The sequence below is a fragment of the Carassius gibelio genome, chromosome B6 (genome assembly GCF_023724105.1).
Source record: "Carassius gibelio isolate Cgi1373 ecotype wild population from Czech Republic chromosome B6, carGib1.2-hapl.c, whole genome shotgun sequence".
Lineage (NCBI taxonomy): Eukaryota > Metazoa > Chordata > Actinopteri > Cypriniformes > Cyprinidae > Carassius > Carassius gibelio.
In genome coordinates, this window is record NC_068401.1 from 1,845,577 (window position 1) to 1,865,285 (window position 19,709).

The 19,709-nt window shown below is 32.7% G+C and overlaps 1 protein-coding gene across 3 annotated transcripts; it reads left to right on the forward strand.

Moving 5' to 3' along the window:
- The first annotated feature begins 982 nt into the window (after nt 1-982).
- On the forward strand, nt 983-16,918 carry LOC127959831 (E3 ubiquitin-protein ligase Itchy). Of its 3 annotated transcripts, none has more exons than XM_052559216.1 (25): nt 983-1,351; nt 2,898-3,132; nt 3,205-3,265; nt 3,390-3,531; nt 3,928-4,052; nt 5,179-5,301; nt 5,393-5,441; nt 6,364-6,506; nt 7,294-7,465; nt 7,591-7,686; nt 8,796-8,970; nt 9,044-9,113; nt 9,199-9,283; nt 10,396-10,524; nt 10,647-10,719; nt 11,535-11,606; nt 11,695-11,783; nt 11,873-12,032; nt 12,100-12,233; nt 12,313-12,453; nt 13,369-13,489; nt 13,589-13,693; nt 13,793-13,889; nt 15,076-15,148; nt 15,426-16,918. In XM_052559216.1, exons 3-25 carry the CDS (start codon nt 3,241-3,243, stop codon nt 15,523-15,525), a joined length of 2,499 nt encoding a protein of 832 aa, XP_052415176.1. In that variant the 5' UTR covers nt 983-1,351; nt 2,898-3,132; nt 3,205-3,240; the 3' UTR covers nt 15,526-16,918. The 3 variants fall into 3 exon arrangements, with proteins under 3 accessions (XP_052415176.1, XP_052415177.1, XP_052415175.1); XM_052559217.1 differs by having other exon boundaries at nt 2,898-3,050; XM_052559215.1 differs by lacking the exon at nt 2,898-3,132.
- Nucleotides 16,919-19,709: the final 2,791 nt, after the last annotated feature.

Consider the following 19,709-nt stretch of genomic DNA (forward strand, 5'->3'; position numbering starts at 1 on the left):
AAAAATATATGGTTAGTGTTGCACATTTATCTTCTATCATTCCAGTCAAACAACATTCTTTTATATTATTCAATAGACTGTAAACACGCTAACAAACGTTAATATTTAATGGTACGTCAAACGATAGGCCCCAAACAAGGTACACAAACAACGTTGCTACCACTAATTAGATTTCATTGAACAATTAAACCAAAGTAGGCACCAAGTCGTTCACCAAGATAACAATTAAAATCAAACTTACAACGCAAAAAAAACATTAATTACTCCGATGACCAATTTCTGAACTTACCGTTTGATCAATCGCAACCATTACTGAAGCGTTTGGGTGCAGTTATATCTGATTGGTTGCGCCCACGTTGGTCGATACTGATTGGCTCCCACCGATCGGCAGGTCCCGCCTACCATCCGGCTGCCAGTTACTGCCTTCCGGCTGTCAGTTACTGCCTTCCGGCTGTCAATGGCAGCCACTTCCTGCTGCCAGCTGCCGATTTTTTATCTGAACCCCTGCTGAATATTAGATGATATTATGAAAATCTGACCAGTTATTCCTTTCCTTATTACACTTATTTTTTCAACATGCTGTCCCCAGCAGCACATTAATATGCAAATTAGATACAGTGTATAGATAACATTGTGTTAAATGGGCAAACCAGTTTATGGAACTTTTTTTACATACTATATATTGCATAAAGCAAAATGGTATATAAAATCATTATAATATATTTTTTAAAACATAATTAAGAATCGTCCTTATACAAAGCTAAGAACCTTAAAAATAATTTGTGATTAAAAAAATAAATAAAACTCCCGTCGTTTTTGCTTTTTCATTTTATTTTTCAAAATTTTTATTTTTTAGATATTTTTCTTATGCACTAAACAATGTAATGACATAATGTATATTATTAAAATAGATTTTTCTGGATCTCAGGAGGATATCAGAATGGACGCGCGTCGCGTCGCGTCACGTAACGGCGTCGCGCTGCGCAGTGACGTCACTCTGACATAGCGCCAGCGCTGGCAGCAGATCTGGACAATTGAAATGGAGCAAAGTTTCTTTAAACGACGGGAAGTTGACCTAGGATCCCATTAAAACCGAGATCTAGAAACATTTCCCGCGATAATAACGCGTATAGAGGACAACATGGAAGAAAAACAGCCTTGTTTTGATAAGGCGCTAACGCTAGTTTGTTTGAACGCGTCGTGTTGTGACAGCTCGTGTATGAATGCGCGTAAACTATAATATTAAAAGATGGTAAACTATCATTTTCCAAGACATATACATATTTCGTGATTTACTGATTTTTGAAAGCTGCGACATCGTCAGTCAGAAACGCTACGTGACGTCACTTCCGTAAGTACTGTTACAGTATCATAACACAGAAGTGCCTGACTGTCACCTTGATGTGAAAAAATATGTGCCACGAATTAACAGGGTACTCCAAGATGCTTGGAAAAGCATGGTATTGTGATATCTGTGGTATCATACTATTGTCATCTAACATACTGTGGTAAAACCTCTTTTTACTAAATTTATCCAAGACACCACAGCTGAACAGGGTAAGCATTTACTACCATTCATTAATTCGCAGGTTTCATAAAAGCTCATGTTTACAAATGCAAACGAGGCGTTATCTAATTAAAGATTGGTGTATGTGAGTGTAAGTGAGATGTGTATTGGAAATGATCTACAGATGCACTCAAATGTGTATTTTGGATGTTTTCTTTCTTCTAGTCTGAAAGAAGACATGTTATGGAAACAAAATAGGGCAAAATCTCAAAATGTACCAGTGTAGAAGTCGTTCAACAGTTCCTGTGTTAATTTGTGAACTGTTCAAACATTATCGATATATCGATATAAAGTATTTCTCACAAACATTGACTCATCTTCAGGTCATTCTGAATGAGAATTGAATATAGGTCAGAAGTTCCACTGTATGGATGGCTTTTTTTTAATGTCTTTTGTTGTTTTTTTGACATCTCCAGTAATCCCTAACTTTAATTTGTGTGGGAAAGAACAGAAGAACATTTTTCTTTAGTCTTGCACAGAAGAAACAAAGCTGTTTACAGGTGTAGTGATGTGTGGAGGAGGAAATATTGACAGTTTTTTTTGGTTTTAGGTGACACTGTAGTGTAAAGATGATCTTAAAACATTTGATCCAGTGTACGATTATTAGGGTTTGGGTTAGAATTAGAAACCTATATCTTTAAAGTGGCTTTAAGTCAACCTAAGACATAAAGGATGGTCCGACTAATTCTTTTATTTTAAATCAGTTTTTATTTTAATTTATTTAATTTAATTTTAAGTTTAAATGTTTGCAGTTTTGTTCTTTTTTTGTTATTATTAAATTGTTATTGTTTGTTTTGTTTTATTTAAGTCTTTATATTTTTAATCTATAGTTCATATATATATATATATATATATATATATATATATATATGTGTGTGTGTGTGTGTGTGTGTGTGTGTGTGTATACACATGCACACATATATAATTTATGCATATTTATATTAAACAGACATGTAAAATATTTTATTTACAGAAATAGTTTGTGTATATATATAACTATATTTATATATATTTAACTAAAACTGAAAAAAAAAATATATATATTTATATATATATATATATATATATATATATATATAATAAATTTTTTATTTATTTATTTTTTTTGTTTTTCAGTTTTAGTTAAAATTATTTAAAATATCAGTCGAGCAAGTACACAAATCTGAACAAAAAAGCTCTTTTTGTTTCCTGGTGAAATTACTTATTGATTGACAACCAGCATTTGATGTTGACATTTACAGTTTTGTCCCAAATCATGCTTGATTTGAAGTTCAGTTTGTTCATCAGTAGAATGTCACTGGGCTTGTTGTTCATCAGCGCTTCCTCTCAGTGCACAGACGGACTCCTGCATCATCAGTAATCTGAACAAGGATTATTCCAGACTTGTGTTGTGAGATTAGCTGTCACCTCAGACATACATCGCACACAGCGCTGGTCAGGCATCAGATGTGTCTTTAGTGAACGACCAGCCAGTAAAAACCATGTGAGAGTGCTTACCATTACATCATATCCTGTTTCGCTCGTAACTGTTCTGCGTTCCAGAAGTCAAACAGGTTGTTGATGAAGTGAGTTGACCTTTTATCTCATCTCATGAGTTTTTGCGATCACGAAACTTAATATTTATTTGTGTATTTCAGATTTGAGTCACAACAAGTGTTTTCAATGGCCACACAATGAAGGCTCAACTTCAGATTACAGGTGAGCTTCACCAAGTTTTTTTTTCTACAAAAGGTTATTGTTTACAAAAGTGTTTTTCTATGCGCTCATTGCAATGCAGCATTTGATAGATTATAATGGGATTATATTTGCCATCTTTTATCAGTTCTGTCCGCTAAGCTTCGGGACAGTAAGAAGAACTGGTTTGGACCCAGTCCTTACGTCGAGGTGTGTGTGGACGGCCAGTCCAAAAAGACGGAGAAATGCACCAACACACACACTCCCAAATGGAAACAGTCTCTCACTGTGTAAGAATGAAATATGAGCTGAAATAAATTACACAACAGATCCAGAATCAATATTAATATTTATATCATTATATATTATGATAAATACTATATTATAATACAATGATTATTAGCTTGTTATTATTTACTTTTAATTTTGTATATTTTCACTCTTTTTTTTGTTATTTTTAAATTTTTTAATATTATTTTTACATTTTATTTCAGTTTTAATAATATTTCAGTTTTATTTAAATTGTTTTCAGAATATTTTTTCATACATTTATTTTATCAAGGCAATATTTAAAATGTTATTTTTTTCATGCATATTTTTTTCAGCTTCCAATAAAATGTTCATTTGAATAGTTTTCTGTTGATGTCGCTGTAACAGCGCTCCTCTGTTGTTCGTGTTGTTTATAGGATCGTCACTCCTTTCAGCAAGTTGGTTTTCCGTGTTTGGAATCATCAGACCCTTAAATTGGACGTTTTGCTGGGCATGGCCCCTCTGGAGGTCAGCGAGATCTTAAAAGCCAACAATCTGAAGAGTGAGTTTCCATCTTCTCCACCTGTGTGTGAATCTCTTTCGGAGTCAGGCTCTGTAGTGTGTGTTTTATTGCCTCTCTGTGATGGAGAATGGACTCGTTGCACCACACAAAGAGTCTTTTCAGATACTTCGGTCACATGACTCGCAGCTAATGCGAATTACAGAACTGTCTGAGGGCGTTGAGTAGCCCACAACCAGGTTAACGTTTCCTTTTCCTGTGACCTGAAGTGTCACTGTGAGCTTGTTTACCTCGTGAAGCCCATTTAGCTTTCCAGGTCAAACTTCTATCAATAAATATGCTTTAAAGCTTACTTTTATTTAATCAGCTTTTTATTGCTATTCTTGTGATTAAACAAGCTTGGAGACTGATGCCTGATATGTGAGCAAAACGTTCTAGTGAATAAATCTTTATTTAAAATAATTATTTGCTTGCTATTATTTACTTTTATACTATTTATTAATATTTTTGAATTTGCTTTTATTTTTTTATTTTATATATTTATTTTTGATATTTTTTTTGTCATTTATATTATTTTTTTTATATATCTTTTAAACTTTTATTTCGGTTTTAGTAATATTTATGTTTTATTTAAACTTTTTTCATAATATTAATTTTTACATTTATTTTAGTTTGAATGCTTTCAGTATTTCAAGGCAATATTTTCAAATGCATTAAATGCATATTTTATTTCAGCTTCATTTCATTTATGTAAAATTGTAATTTTAATAGTTTTATGAATTAGTTTAATGAAGTTTTACGAAAGCTTCTATGATTAAATATGCTTTAAAAGCTTACTTTTATTTAATCAGATTTTTATTGCTATTCTTGAGGTTAAACTAGTTTGCAGACTGCAGTGATGCCTGATATGTGAGCAAAACATTCTTGTGAATAAATCTTTTAAATCTAGTCATAACTCAAGTCAGAAATGTTTTGAAACAAGATTTTTATTCAGTATTCCCTGGAAATGTCATGGGAATGCATTGATCAGTCAGGATGCTGCTTTTACAGGCTGTTAACCTTCATCTATCGGTTCTGTAAGTAGTGTGTGTGTGTGTGTGTGTGTGTGTGTGTGTGTGTGTGTGTGTGTGTGTGTGTGTGTGTGTGTGTGTGTGTGTGTGTGTGTCAGTCTGTGAGGTGGTGCAGACGCTGCAGTTGACTTCAGACCGAGAGATGGTTGGAGATCTGTCCGTGTGTCTCGATGGACTTCAGGTGGATCCCGAGACGTTTGCGTCTGAGGAACAAAAGCACAGTTGAGATCTTCTTTAATCCTTTCTAATAGATTTAGATCCTTTGCTGTTTAAAATAGATATTGATTTTCCTTGGTTTCCCTTCTGTCACAGATGCTGTTGTAAATGGAGAATCCAGACTGAACGGGGATGTGGCAGGAAGGTCAAATATTACTGTAATATGTGTCGAAAGAGCTTGAATCTTTCTTCTTTGCGTTTGTTTGTGTTCTGGGTGAAATTAGATCTCCAGGGAAATATGTTGACTGAGGTTTTATACATCATAATGCATCATTCATTGATACATAATAGCTAAAAAAAAAACATTTTATATTATCTGCTCTTATATATTCTCATCATTTTTATTTAAAATAAGATGCATAAAAGTTATGGCCAGATTATGTAATGTTAGCAGTGGAAACATATTTTTTTTTTCCTATTTAGATTTATTTTTATGTAAGTTTTAATTTTGGTAATTTTATGTCTGTTAGCATATGTTATTGCATATAAGCTGTTAGCAGTTAAATTTCTATTTAACTTCAATCTAGTAATCAGTTTAATTATGGCCAGATTATTGAAGGTAAGCCAAATAATTGTGGTATGTAAAACGTATATAAGGTAATTATATAAATAATGCATATAAAACAGCAGAGTTGTAAATGTAAAAAATTATGCATTTAATAAAAATATATATATTTTTGTTTGTAGCTTTAAATTATTATAATTTTTTTCATTTTAAAGCAGCTTCAAAAAAGGCATAAATTATGGCCAGATTACTGAATATAAATAGTTTAATAATGGAATGTAAAAGTGCTTTGTCATGCACAAATACCAGGAATGCTTTTTTGTAAAATTATTTATTTAGCTATTAACTATTCTTATTCAAATGTATTTCATATTATTCGGATGCATACACATTATGGCAAGATTTTTGAATGCTAGCATTTCAGTTATGGAATATAAAGCTTATATTTCATGCACAGAGAACAGAAATATAAAAAAGTGTTTATTTTTTGCTTTTAAGTGCCTGACCCATGTCTTTGCACAAATTGAATTTGGACGTTTGCATCTGTTCGCTGTTGGTCTAGACGAGACTCGTCCTCATGCAATGACATCACCGATGAAGCACCGCTGACCAATGGTCATGCAGTCCAAAATACGGGGTCTGCCTCTCTCAGACCCCCCCGACCAGCTCGCCCCCTGCGGCCACACAAACCTACTTCCTCCACAGGTAAGAGCATTAGCATTAGCATTAGCAGCATGTGTTTTCAAACCATTCGTGTTTGGACTTAAAACTTCTTCGGCTGCAAGTCAATTTCCGATATTTGTATAATTTTCTAGTGTAATTTTCATGATTCGCAAAATAGAGCATTATGTTTAGAAAGCATGCAAAATGTCAAATTAAAGTGAGTTAAGACTTCCCATCAAACTGCATCTCATGCTTTTAAATGCAAAAAAGACTCTGTGTGATAGGCTTTCATCTCTTTTATGCATACATGATGCTGTTTTTTACTTGTTTAAGCCCTTTAATTAATTATATTTGGTTTATAAACTTTGTTCACAGATTGCCATGTTATTTTATTGCTTTAATAAGTGTGCATTAGGAATATTGGCGCGTTGCGCCCCCTTGTGGCCAAAAACCGTTCTCCTCCGAACTGAAACAATGTCTTTTAAACTTACATTTAATTCCAATATTGATTATATTTAAGTGCAAAAAAATCCATTCTAAAAAAATAGCCATTTTGACAGCATTTACATGATTGATGATTGTCTGCAGTGATCTGACTGAACGGATAAAGACCAGAATTTAATTTGTTTAGGCTATTTTATCTACAGCTTGTTGAGTTTCCTTCTCGATACAAGTTTAAACAGCAATCTGGCATGAAACAGGAACAGCTCGGATGTCCAGATTTGGAAGTGGCCCAGATCAGATGCTAAAAAAACAGATCTTGTGTTGATTTTTGTCAGATATGTGTATCTGTGTGAGAAATTGCAAGGCAAAGCTGCTTGTTTTTTAGCGTCCTCTGCCGGCTCGAGTCCCACTCACAGCAGCAGCGCTCCCAGTCCAGAAACATCTCCACGGCTGTGTGTGAACGGAGAAACCGAGGGTCAGGGGTCAAACCAGGCCCCGAGGGCCAGTCCAACGCCCCCCAGAGCTCCTCTGATCACTAACGGCCCTCTTCCTCCTGGGTACATGATGTAATTACTATCACATCTCAATGATGTCTGAACATCTGGATGCTGCTGAATGTCAGGATGCGTGTATGGATCTAGTCTGATGTCTTTTCTGTCTGTGTCTTGGTTAATCTGTGTAGCTGGGAGCAGAGAGTGGATCAGAACGGCCGCGTTTACTTCGTGGATCACATTGAGAAAAGAACCACATGGGAAAGACCAGAACCGCTGCCCCCTGGGTAACCACTTTCTTTTTTAGTTTTACAGATTCATTCGCCGCTTAATATGTGACCCTCGAGCACACAACCAGTCTTAAGTGTCATTTTTTCGAAATGGGTTTTATGCATCATCTGAAAGCTGAATAAATCATCTTTTCATTGATGTGTGGTTTGTTAGGATCGGATTATATTTGGTGAATCTGAGGGAGCAAAAAAATCTAAATATTGAGAAAATTATCTTTAAAGTTGTCCAAATGAATTCTTAGCAATGCATATTACTAATTAAAAATGAAGTTTTGATATATTTACGGTAGGAAATTGACTAAATATCTTCTAGGAACATCTTTACTTAATCTTTACTTAATATCCCAATGATTTTTGGAATCGAAGAGAAATGTATAATTTTGACTCATGCAATGTATTGTTGTGACTCATGCACGTCTATGTTTTATTTGCATATTAAATATAAATAGTGAACGGTATGTATTAATTAAATGATCTGAATAAATGCTCTTACTGTATGTAAAACATCAGATACAGCATTTAAGAGCACTTTCAATTCATTCATTTAAAGCTTTTGTAAACTTTTTTTTTTTAAATGCAATGTTTTTTTATTTATTTATTATTCTTTAATTAAAACCTTTTACCTGAATTCTATGCATGAAAGATATTCATTGCAATCATAATAAGATTAATACTAACAATAGCAATAATAATTATTTGTGTTTAAAATAATAATAATAATAATAATAATAATGATTATAGCAATTGCGATTTTTTTTTGTTTTCAGCAATCATCATCAAAAATGATTAATGTTAATATTTTAATTAATAATATTAATAATAAGAAATATAATAATGACACATTTTTATATAATTGTTTAATACGTGTTTTTTTTTTAAATTCTCCGACATGTGACTTTTTAGATAAAATAGGTGTGAAAGATAAATGCTAAATACTGAAATATGAATAATAATCATATAATAGTCATAATTATTATTGTTGTTGTCATCAATTATCTTAAAAAATACTACTACTACTAATAAGTGTTATGATGATGATGATGGTTGTTATTTTAAAAGGTATTGTAAATGTAAAGCTGTTTGAAGCTGTAGTGTGTGTGTTGTAGCTGGGAGCGTCGTCTGGACCCGATGGGACGTGTGTATTACGTGGATCATATGAACAGAACCACCACGTGGCAGAGACCCACGCTGGAGTCGGTGAGAAACTACGAGGAGTGGCAGAACCAGCGCAGTCAGCTGCAGGGAGCCATGCAGCGCTTCAACCAGAGGTTCATCTACGGAGTGAGTGATGCATCACTAAAGAGAACCACTCTCTTCAGGCTGCTCTGTAACCCGAGCTCTCTCGTCTCTTCAGCTGCAGGAACAGCTCGCGCCGACAGCTAGTAGCGAGATTGATCCTCTGGGTCCTCTGCCGCCGGGATGGGGTGAGTCTGCGCTCTCTCATTTAATAAATCACAGCTCACGCTGTCTGTTCTTGAACCTGTGTGTGTCTGCTGGCTTGGTCCACAGAGAAACGGACAGACAGTAATCGGAGGATGTATTTTGTTCACCATCCGACGAGATCCACACAGTGGGAAGACCCTCGAACACAAGGGTGCGAACCAGCCACAAACTATCCACTGCCAGTGTTATATATATATATACAGCTTTTTAACAATTTTATATTTTCTTTTTCTTCTTTTTTTCTTTTGTCATTTTTTTTCTATTTTAGTTTTATTTTATTTTTTTTAAGTTACTTTTTTGTCATTTTATGCATTTGTTATTTTTTGGGGGGATATTATTTTTCACTTCTATTTTAGTTTTATTCTTGTATTTATTTATTTCTTCATTTCAGTTAAAAAAAATATATATTATATGCACTTTTGTCATTTTTGTTTGGGATATTTATTTATTTTCTATTTATTTGTATTTTTTATATATATGTTTATTTATTTATTTTTTATCTTATTTTAAGCACTATTTTCATTTTCGTTTTGGAATATATTTTTCCATTTCCATTTATTTCCCTGTAATTTTTTCCATTTCTATTTTAGTCTTATTTTTTTTTTTATTTTTTTATTTATTTAAGGAAAACAAATCGTAATTTTATGCATTCGTCATTTTTGTTTGGGATTTTTTTTTTCATTTCTATTTTATTTAATATATATATATACTAACTTTGTAAGCCTACAAAATATTTTATTATAATATAAATCTAAATTATATATAACAATAATTAGAAATACTTATTAACTAATTAGTCATAAAAATAATACATGTTTTTATATATATATATATATATATATATATATATATATATATATATATATATATTATTATTATTATTATTATTATATATTTTTTTTTTTTTTTTTTTTTTTTTTTTTTTTTTTTTAGTTCGAACAAATTGTAATTTAAATGCACTTTTGTCTCTTTTTTTTATCTTTTATTTTATTTTATGCAACGTTAGAGATATTTTTTTAGTTTTAATTTATTTCCATATAATATTTTTTTTAGTTAATCACCAAAGCAACATTTCTCATTTTTGTTCATGTTTTCATCTAGTATTTATATTTTATTTTATTTCAGCTTAATTTTAAATAACACAATATTTTGTAATACTCTCAGTTCACTAGAATAACCCTGAATTGTCTCCCTACCGTATGAATATAATTTCTTTAACGTGCAGTCTTATGTTTGTTAAGATGCATTGTTTCGGTGTGTCAGGTTGTTGAATGAGAAGCCTTTGCCGGAGGGTTGGGAGATGAGGTTCACAGTGGACGGGATTCCCTATTTCGTCGATCACAGCAGGCGAACCACGACATACATCGATCCCCGTACAGGAAAATCCTCCCTGTCAGTCCTTTTAACAGCTTGATATATATGTGACACTCTCAGATGCACACATTGAAAATGCCATACGTGAACACATAAGTGTACTGCAGCGCTTGTTTTAATGTTTCTGTTTGACCCTGCAGTGAGAACGGCCCTCAGATCACATACGTACGAGACTTTAAAGCCAAAGTGCAGTATTTCCGCTTCTGGTGTCAGGTACGAGCTCACATACATAAATGCTCAGGAACATACAGTTATTAGTTGCTTTGCCACTATTTTCATTAAACTTCTGATCAAAACTGGCTGTTGTTCTTTCGTTAGACTTGTAAACGATACAGTCAGTATTCATTCTACAGTCAGTGTTTAAAACGTTTCATTCAGCAAAACAACTGAATAAATATATTTTTATTTTTTGTTATTTTGTCATTTTTGTGATTGTTTTTTTTTTTTCTATTGTAGTTTTATTTAATTTTTTTAAGTTACTTTTTTTGTCATTTTATGCACTTGGTATTTTTGTTTGGGATATTTTTTTTATTTCTATTTTTGTATTTATTTATTTTTTTAATTTAAGTAAGAAAAAATATTATACGAACTTTTGTCATTTTTGTTTGGGATATTTATTTCATTTCTATTTTTTTCTATTTGTTTTTTTTTAAATATATGTTTATTTATTTTTTTAATTAAAAAAACAACTGAATAAATATATTTTAATGACTTTTAACTTTTTTTTGCGGAATTTTCAGTGAAAATTCATGTTTAAAAATTCTTATTTTTTATATTAATGTATTATATATAATTAATAATAACAACGATTAATTTTAGTATAATGAATAATTTATAATCAATTGTTTTTAGGTGCGATAAAAGTGATTTTGTTTTGAAAGTATTCATAAGCATTTAAAAAAAGGCATGTATTTGATCTGTTTAAAGATGAGTAGCGTAAAAGGCTCATGGAAATAGTACCAAAGCAAACAAAAAGGTTTTTGCATGTGTGATTTATTATGTAATAAAATCTATTTTTATTACCGAAGCAACTAGCAATGCCTCAGCACATAAAGATCCACGTCAGCCGCAAAACGCTGTTCGAGGACTCGTTTCAGCAGGTGAATGACTCTTCTAGCTTCATATCTGACAAGAAGTTAAGGAAGATGCAGACAGAAGTTAAAGAAGCTTGTGAATGCATTTGTGTAGATTATGAGTTGCCATCCGCAAGATCTGAGACGGAGACTGTGGATTATTTTCCCCGGGGAGGAGGGGCTTGACTATGGAGGCGTGGCCAGGTACATTGCATCATCTTCAGGAAGTGTTGACTTGAGTTGATGCACACACACACACACACACACACAATAATGTTGTGTTTATGTCTCAGGGAGTGGTTCTTCCTGCTGTCTCACGAGGTCTTGAACCCCATGTACTGTTTGTTCGAGTACGCCGGCAAAGACAACTACTGCCTGCAGATAAACCCCGCCTCCTTCATCAACCCCGACCACCTCAAATACTTCAAGTTCATTGGCCGGTTCATCGCTATGGTACGACTGACCTCTGAAGTGTCTTAGTCTGAGATGCATTGAACTCTTTCTGTTCTCTCTCACACAGGCTCTGTTTCACGGGAAGTTCATCGACACGGGCTTCTCTTTGCCTTTTTATAAACGCATCCTGAACAAACCTCTGGCTCTGAAAGACCTGGAGTCCATCGACCCGGAGTTTTACAACTCGCTCATCTGGATCAGGTGAGGAGGAGTTTAATAGTGAGGGATTGGGGATATGAATCACTGGGAAATTGAAGCATCATTATTCCCTTTTCCGTAGGGATAATAATGTAGAGGACTCTGGCCTGGAGATGTTTTTCTCTGTGGATAAGGAGATTTTGGGAGAAGTCACCACACATGAACTCAAACCTGATGGAGGAAACATTCAGGTGACGGAGGAAAATAAAGAGGAGTATATCAGGTAAATCTCTCTCTTATACAGCACAGATAAATGTTCTAAAATAACATTTAGAATTATTATTTCTATAATTGTATAATAAATATATATAAAAAAATGTATTATACACATTTTTATATATAAATTAGTTATCAATATGTCTAATTATTTTATGCATAATTATATATATATATATAAACATGTATTATTTTTATGACTAATTAGTTAATAAGTATTTCTAATTATTGTTATATATAATTTAGATTTATATTATAATAAAATATTTTGTAGGCTTACAAAGTTAGTATATCAGCTATTACATTTATTACAAAATTTATGACATATTTAATTATTATTTCTATAATTATAAATAAAAATAATTTATAATATTTCTAACTTTTTATACATAATATATACTTATATTATAATAATTAAACATATTTTGTATATTAACAAAGTTAGCTTATATATATATATATATATATATATATATATATATATATATATATATATATATATATATATATATATATATATATATATATATATATATATATATAATTTTTTATTCTAGTTAGTTATATTTCAAATTATTGTTATATATAATATATATTTGTATTAAAATAATAAAAAATATTTTGTAGGTTTAAAAAGAAAGTTAGCTGCTATATATATAGAAAGAGAGAAAAAGAGACACAGGTATATATCGATATAAACGTACATTTATTACATACAATAATGACATCGAATAATTATATAAAATGTTAAAGTATAATATATATAATTTATAATTATCAGAATAAATATATTCAAACAAATAAATGATAATATGTTAATATTATGTCAAATATATATTTTTTTATTTACAAAAAAGGCTCTAGGACTCTATCTAATAAAATATTCTAAAGATTGATTAATTGTTAAAAAATTCATCCATAGGTTGGTGGCTGAGTGGAGGTTGTCTCGAGGGGTCGAGGAACAGACTCAGGCGTTTCTCGAGGGCTTTAATGAAGTCTTGCCGCAGCAGTACCTGCAATACTTTGATGCCAAAGAGCTGGAGGTACAAACCACACTTCATAACATCCACAGGCTTTCCTCTGACCTCCATCTGTGTGCTGTTTATACCAGGTGTGAGTGACCCGTGTGTTTTGTGCTGTAGGTGATGCTGTGTGGGATGCAGGAGATCGATCTGGGCGACTGGCAGAGGAACACCATCTACAGACACTACGCTCGCAGCAGCAAACAGATCGTCTGGTTCTGGCAGGTCAGACTGCTCATCTCAGTAAACCCAGACCTTCACAGATGTGGAGATCCTGTTAGAATGGTATCGGAGATGCATCATCTTTTATCTGTCTGTGTTTAGTTTGTGAAGGAGATGGACAACGAGAAGCGAATGCGTCTGCTGCAGTTTGTGACCGGCACGTGTCGACTTCCTGTCGGGGGATTCGCTGACCTCATGGGTAAGGGTCAAAGTTTGACAGTGTCATGCTAAATCACTGGGATTAAAATTACTTTAATCTAGTATTTTTCTGTTCTGATCCAGGTTCTATATATATATATATATATATATATATATTTGTTTTTGCATAATATATGTGTTTTGTGTATATTTATTATGTATATATCAATACACTTACTGTACATGCAGTATATATATATATATATATATCATTTTTTACAAATATTTTTCTGAAATCTATACACGTATTTGTGTATATCGATTTAGTAAATAAACACAGTAGACATATATAAATTATGTAAACAAAAACGTTTATTTTGTATGCAATTAATCATGATTAATTGTCTGACAGCACTCTATATATATATATATATATATATATATATATATATATATATATATATATATATATATATATATATATATATATAAAAAATTTAGACAATATTTCCAACAAATTGGCAAGGAACTAAAATACTAAAATAACCAAAACTAAAATAAAAAAAATAATGAAAATATATAGCCCTATAAAATATCTATGAAATATTTAGGCATGTAAAACAAATAAAAATAATGATTAAAAAAAGGCAAAAACCACCAACTAAATGACTAAACCCAAATGGGAAGTATATAAAACATAAAAAGTAATTTTAAATATTTATAAAAAATATAATTCTGTCTTTGATATTTAACCCCTCGCTTTTAGCTTAAGCTTAGTCTCTGACTAAAAAGTAGATCTGAGCTAATTCAACTGAAAATAACTTGCACTGATTGATCTTGAATTATATCAGTGGCTTTGTTTAGTCTCCAGATGCACAGCTGTGATGCTTTCTGTCTAAGGCACGTTTACACAAATTACTTCAAAACATTACCTATTTGAACTATGGCCTAATCTTGGTTTAAGATAAACCTCGTCTGTGAAACCAGGCCAACATGTTTGAATTAACATAAAATAAACTTGAAAATAGAAAATTATAAAATATTAAATTTTCCTGCATGTCATTTAACCAATAATTAACATCATCAAACCTTGAAAAAAAGTATTTAATTTTATTATTTGAACTTACAATCTTTGGGGAACTTGTTATTCATGTATGGAAGCACACAAACACAGCTGAATGCATGCACAGATTACTGGTTTAAATGCAGTTCTTGTGTTTTAAGAAGCTATGTTGTGATTTCTGTAGGGAGCAACGGGCCGCAGAAGTTCTGTATTGAGAAAGTGGGAAAAGAAAACTGGCTGCCCAGGAGCCACACATGGTAAGATCAGAAATCATCTTTGATTCTGTATACTGTGTGTGAGAACAGGTCTTAGTGAGAGCTGTACAGTCATAAGAAATAAGCTTTTAAATCATGCATATGGAAATGTTATTAAGCAGATGTTACCTGGTTTGAAAGATGGTTTTGCATCAGTCAACGAAAATGAGCAGTGTGCAATTCATTGACTTCTGCAGACCTCCTCAAAATGAAAAGCAAGATGAAAATCAAGCTCTAAACACAGCTTTGAAAGTGTTTCTTTGATTTCTCGCCCCACCAGCTTCAACCGTCTGGATCTGCCGCCCTATAAAAGCTACGAGCAGTTAAAGGAGAAGCTGCTGTTCGCCATCGAGGAAACAGAAGGCTTTGGTCAGGAGTGAAGCATGCACACTTTACACCCACTGCTGCCACGAGGGAGGAACTCTCTAAATCCATCCTCTTCTGATTTAACATGATGGATGCACAGCGATGCAGCGGTCCTCGGCTCACTCTATGCACACCCTCGTATTATTAACCTGTTCATGACTGCCGCCACTCTCTACTGTCGTAATGCACATGCTAATGAGTTTGCATGGTATGTGTCCGAATGAGTCTCATCTGTTTCAGAGCTTCGGATCAGTACCTTCACACAAACATGGGTTTGCCAGTTGAGGTTGCACTTTATTAGTGAGTTGCTAAAATGAAACATGCAACAGGTCATATTTCACCTCCAAATCAAGAGTGTAGGAAATATTATTTTGCATGTAGAAAATGAATAGTTTTTACATTATTTTCATGAAAATCAAGCACATGTTCCCTTCTAATTAACTTGTGCAAGAAAATCTAATTCTCTGCTAAAAAAATAAAAAAAATTAATGAAGTATGGGCTTTATGTTCTTCATGCAAAATATCATTTCTTTTGATTGTGTGTGTGTGTGTGTGTGTGTGTGTGTTTGTGTTGGTTTAATTCCTTACTATCAGACTGATATATTTCAAATGTTTATTTATTTTAATTTTGATGATTATAACTGACAACTAAGTACAACCCAAATTCAGTATCTCTTAAAATTAGGATATAACTTAAGACCAATACAAAGAAAGGATTTTTAGAAATCTTGGCCGACTAAAAAGTATGAGCATGTACAGCACACACACACACACACACACACACACACATGCACATATGGTTGGATAAACATAAAGCAATAGCCCAAAAATGTCATCTAATGCGATCAGATCTGCCTTTTATACCTTTAATGTAAAAAAATCACAATATTTGTGGGTCGTATTAGTGCAAAACTAAAAATGTGCTTTATTTTGAGAAACATTAGGTCTGTGTGTGTTTTTGTGATGCTACAGCATTCGGTTGACATCATTTGAGCACTGAAATCATGCATATTCTGTTTATTTCAAAGATTTCGCTGCTTTTTCAGATGCAAAACACAAAACCTGGACTGTCAATACCAGTAAGTTACGGTTATGGAAGTGGGACAGATCGGGATGTTTTTCTTGGTCTTGCTGCAGGGCACTTTATTTTAGCTCATCTTTTCTAATTAGGAGATCGTTTGGATTTAAAGTGAAGGAAAGTGTCCAGCGAAACGCCTCTCATCTGATGATGTTACCTCTTTATTTTTTTCTAAACGCTGTAAATCATGTAACAATTACAACATATTAACATCAGTTAGGATTTGAATTATATTTATTTTTCTTAAGTGAATGTGTACAGTTGGATGATTAATATAAAAATACCAATTTATTCTCCGCTGAAGGAATAAAAAAAAATCATAAAAAAAACGTGTTGCTTCTTTCATTGTCGTTTATTGTGTAAATGAAAGATTACCAGGTTGCCAAAGTATTTTTTTCTAAATATAAAAGTGATGCATGCTTTTGAACACGTTTTGATGAAAGGACAAAAAAAAAAGCATTAGATTCTGTTACATTAGATTTACTTTTATTCAGGGAAAAAAACACAATTAATAAATCTATAAAAAGGCTTGCAATGGAAATAATAAAGTAGTATAATAATAAATAATACTAATAAACCGATAACAGTAAAGTACCTTTATTATTGTTAAATACATATAATACTGAGTGTTCCTTTACAAGCAATTATTCTTTTTTTGGTGAAAAGAGACAATAGGCTAATATTTAATTAATGAATAGTAATATTTTTATATGCGTGTATATATTTCAGAAAATTGTATTTGTATATATATATATATATATATATATACACGGATCCACCCAAGTTGGCAGCAACAAATTAAAGGTTATGGCCAATTTGAAAATTTATGAGCGCGAATCTTTCGTGATTCGTGATCCCGCTCCGAACTCTCAAACTGATTCAAATAATTCACGAACCCGCTCCGAACTCCCGAACTGACTCAAATGATTCGCGATCCCCAAACTGACTCAAGAGATTCGCGAACCCGCTTTGAAGTCCCGAACTGATTCAAATAATTCACGAACCCGCTCCGAACTCCGAAACTGACTCAAAAGATTCGCGAACCCGCTTTGAACTCCCAAACTGACTCAAATGATTCGCGATCCCGCTCCGAACTCCTGAACTGTTTCAAATGATTCGCAATCCTCAAACTGATTCAAATGATTTGCGATCCCCAAACTCTAATAATTTACAAAGTATTAGCCTACTGTAATATTTTTTTGTTGTTGTAGCTATAAAAAAGTCAAAAGCCATCAATAGCCTTTAAAAAGGTTTAAAATTCATTTTATAAAAAAAATAATGAGGCATAGCCTAATGATTGGTTAATAATAACACTGTTAAAATACATAATGTAGGCAAATACAAAATAAACAATTTATATACATGTTATTACAAATGCCATGTGATTGCTGCTGTTACACTTACAGGACAATCAAATCCTTGTTTAGGCTACTGACCAAACATTTAATTCAAATATTCACTTAATCTTTCATTTTTGGCCACCTTTTTGCTATAGATGACACAGGCTTTATAATTTCTTCAACGAAAACGTGCATATCACAACCCTTACAAAAATAAACCATGGTTTTATCATAGTAAAACTGTTTAATTTCCTTTTGCATGATTTCTTAATGCTTGAGACTATAAAATAAATTAGAGTCATAATAAAGTTATAGCCACAGGTAAATGTCAAGAGCTACAATTGTGATTTGTAAATAATAGAATTTATTCATTTCGTTTTTTATTTGATTAAAGTTATTTTTTCACCCCTATAGTAGGGTTTTTTCCATCATCATATTTGAGGAAGGGGGGGCACAACAATAAATCCTGCTTATGGGAACCCTTAAGGTGCTGTTATACACATCTCTGGGAATGTGTGCTCTACTACACACACACACATATAACATAAGGCTAAATGTAGCTCTTGACTGGTTGAGTTAGATGGTGATTAACACTAAACTGTAGAAAATCAGTTGAGTCTCCCCAGCTGGAAATGTCATTGGCTGTTAAAATCTTGTGTTTCTTATAATAAATTGACATACTGATAACACTGAACCTTTTACAATGCTCTTAATTACATGTTGATGCATACTGTATGCATTAGTGATTGTGGTGGTGCTTATGGGGTATGGTCACTTATTCCTTATATGTTTGTAATGTTTGTTATAACTGTTTCAAATGCAAGACATTGATTGCATTAGATTAATTTTGTAAATGATAGCCTGTGTGCTTTTGAAGTGTGCACATATATTTATCATCAAACTGTGACTAAATTCAGTATATATACGTCTGCCATATGTTCCCTCAAAAATTCCTGCCCACTTCTCGCCACCCATCAATATTTTTCTAGATCCGCCCCTGTCTATATATATATATATATATATATATATATATATATATATATATATATATATATATATATATATATATATATATATATTAGGGGTGTAACGATATCACAAATCGAACCGAAAGATCGCGATACACCACCCACGATACGAATCGCGGAACTCTCGTGGTGTACCGCGGTACTTTCATGCCTCCTGCCTGCCCATTGTTGATGTTAATGTCACTTATCTCTTACTAACTAATCTATTAATTTATTCAATTTTATTTCCATACATTTGATTAAATTGCATTGGTAACAACTAATACGAGCTTTTTAAACGCTGTTCTAAATATTATATTCCAAAGTTACTGTTTTCCAAGTGCATGTCATGTCACGTGACTTGGGAGTGAGCGTCACACTCGGTTACTACTGCATACGCAGCAGGATGGCTGCTCCGCCTGAGATTGCAGATCCCACAGACACATTTAAGTCTTTTGTGTGGGAACATTTTGGTTTTCCAGTGGAGTACAGGAATGGAATTTGTGTCGTAGACAACGCACACACAATCTGTCGTAACTGTTTCTCAAAACTTACTTATACGACAGGAAACACGTCTAATATGCAAGCGCATCGGAGACATCACCCCAACATTAATATTAGCGACACACGTAAGAAGCCTCAAAAACAGGAAACTTTTCCCACTGCCTTCAGAATGAAGCTACAAGCTAACTCGGACCGTGCTCAAACAATTACATAGGTAATAGGTGTTTTCATGGCACTAGATATGCAGCCGTTTTCCGCTGTTTAGAATG

Excerpts from the sequence above, each read along its gene's own strand:
- LOC127959831 (XM_052559216.1), top strand. The coding sequence starts at position 3,241 with ATGAAGGCTCAACTTCAGATTACAG. Across the intron at positions 6,507-7,293 it reads CAAACCTACTTCCTCCACAG|CGTCCTCTGCCGGCTCGAGT; the intron begins GTAAGAGCATTA and ends CTTGTTTTTTAG. Across the intron at positions 10,525-10,646 it reads CGTACAGGAAAATCCTCCCT|TGAGAACGGCCCTCAGATCA; the intron begins GTCAGTCCTTTT and ends TTGACCCTGCAG.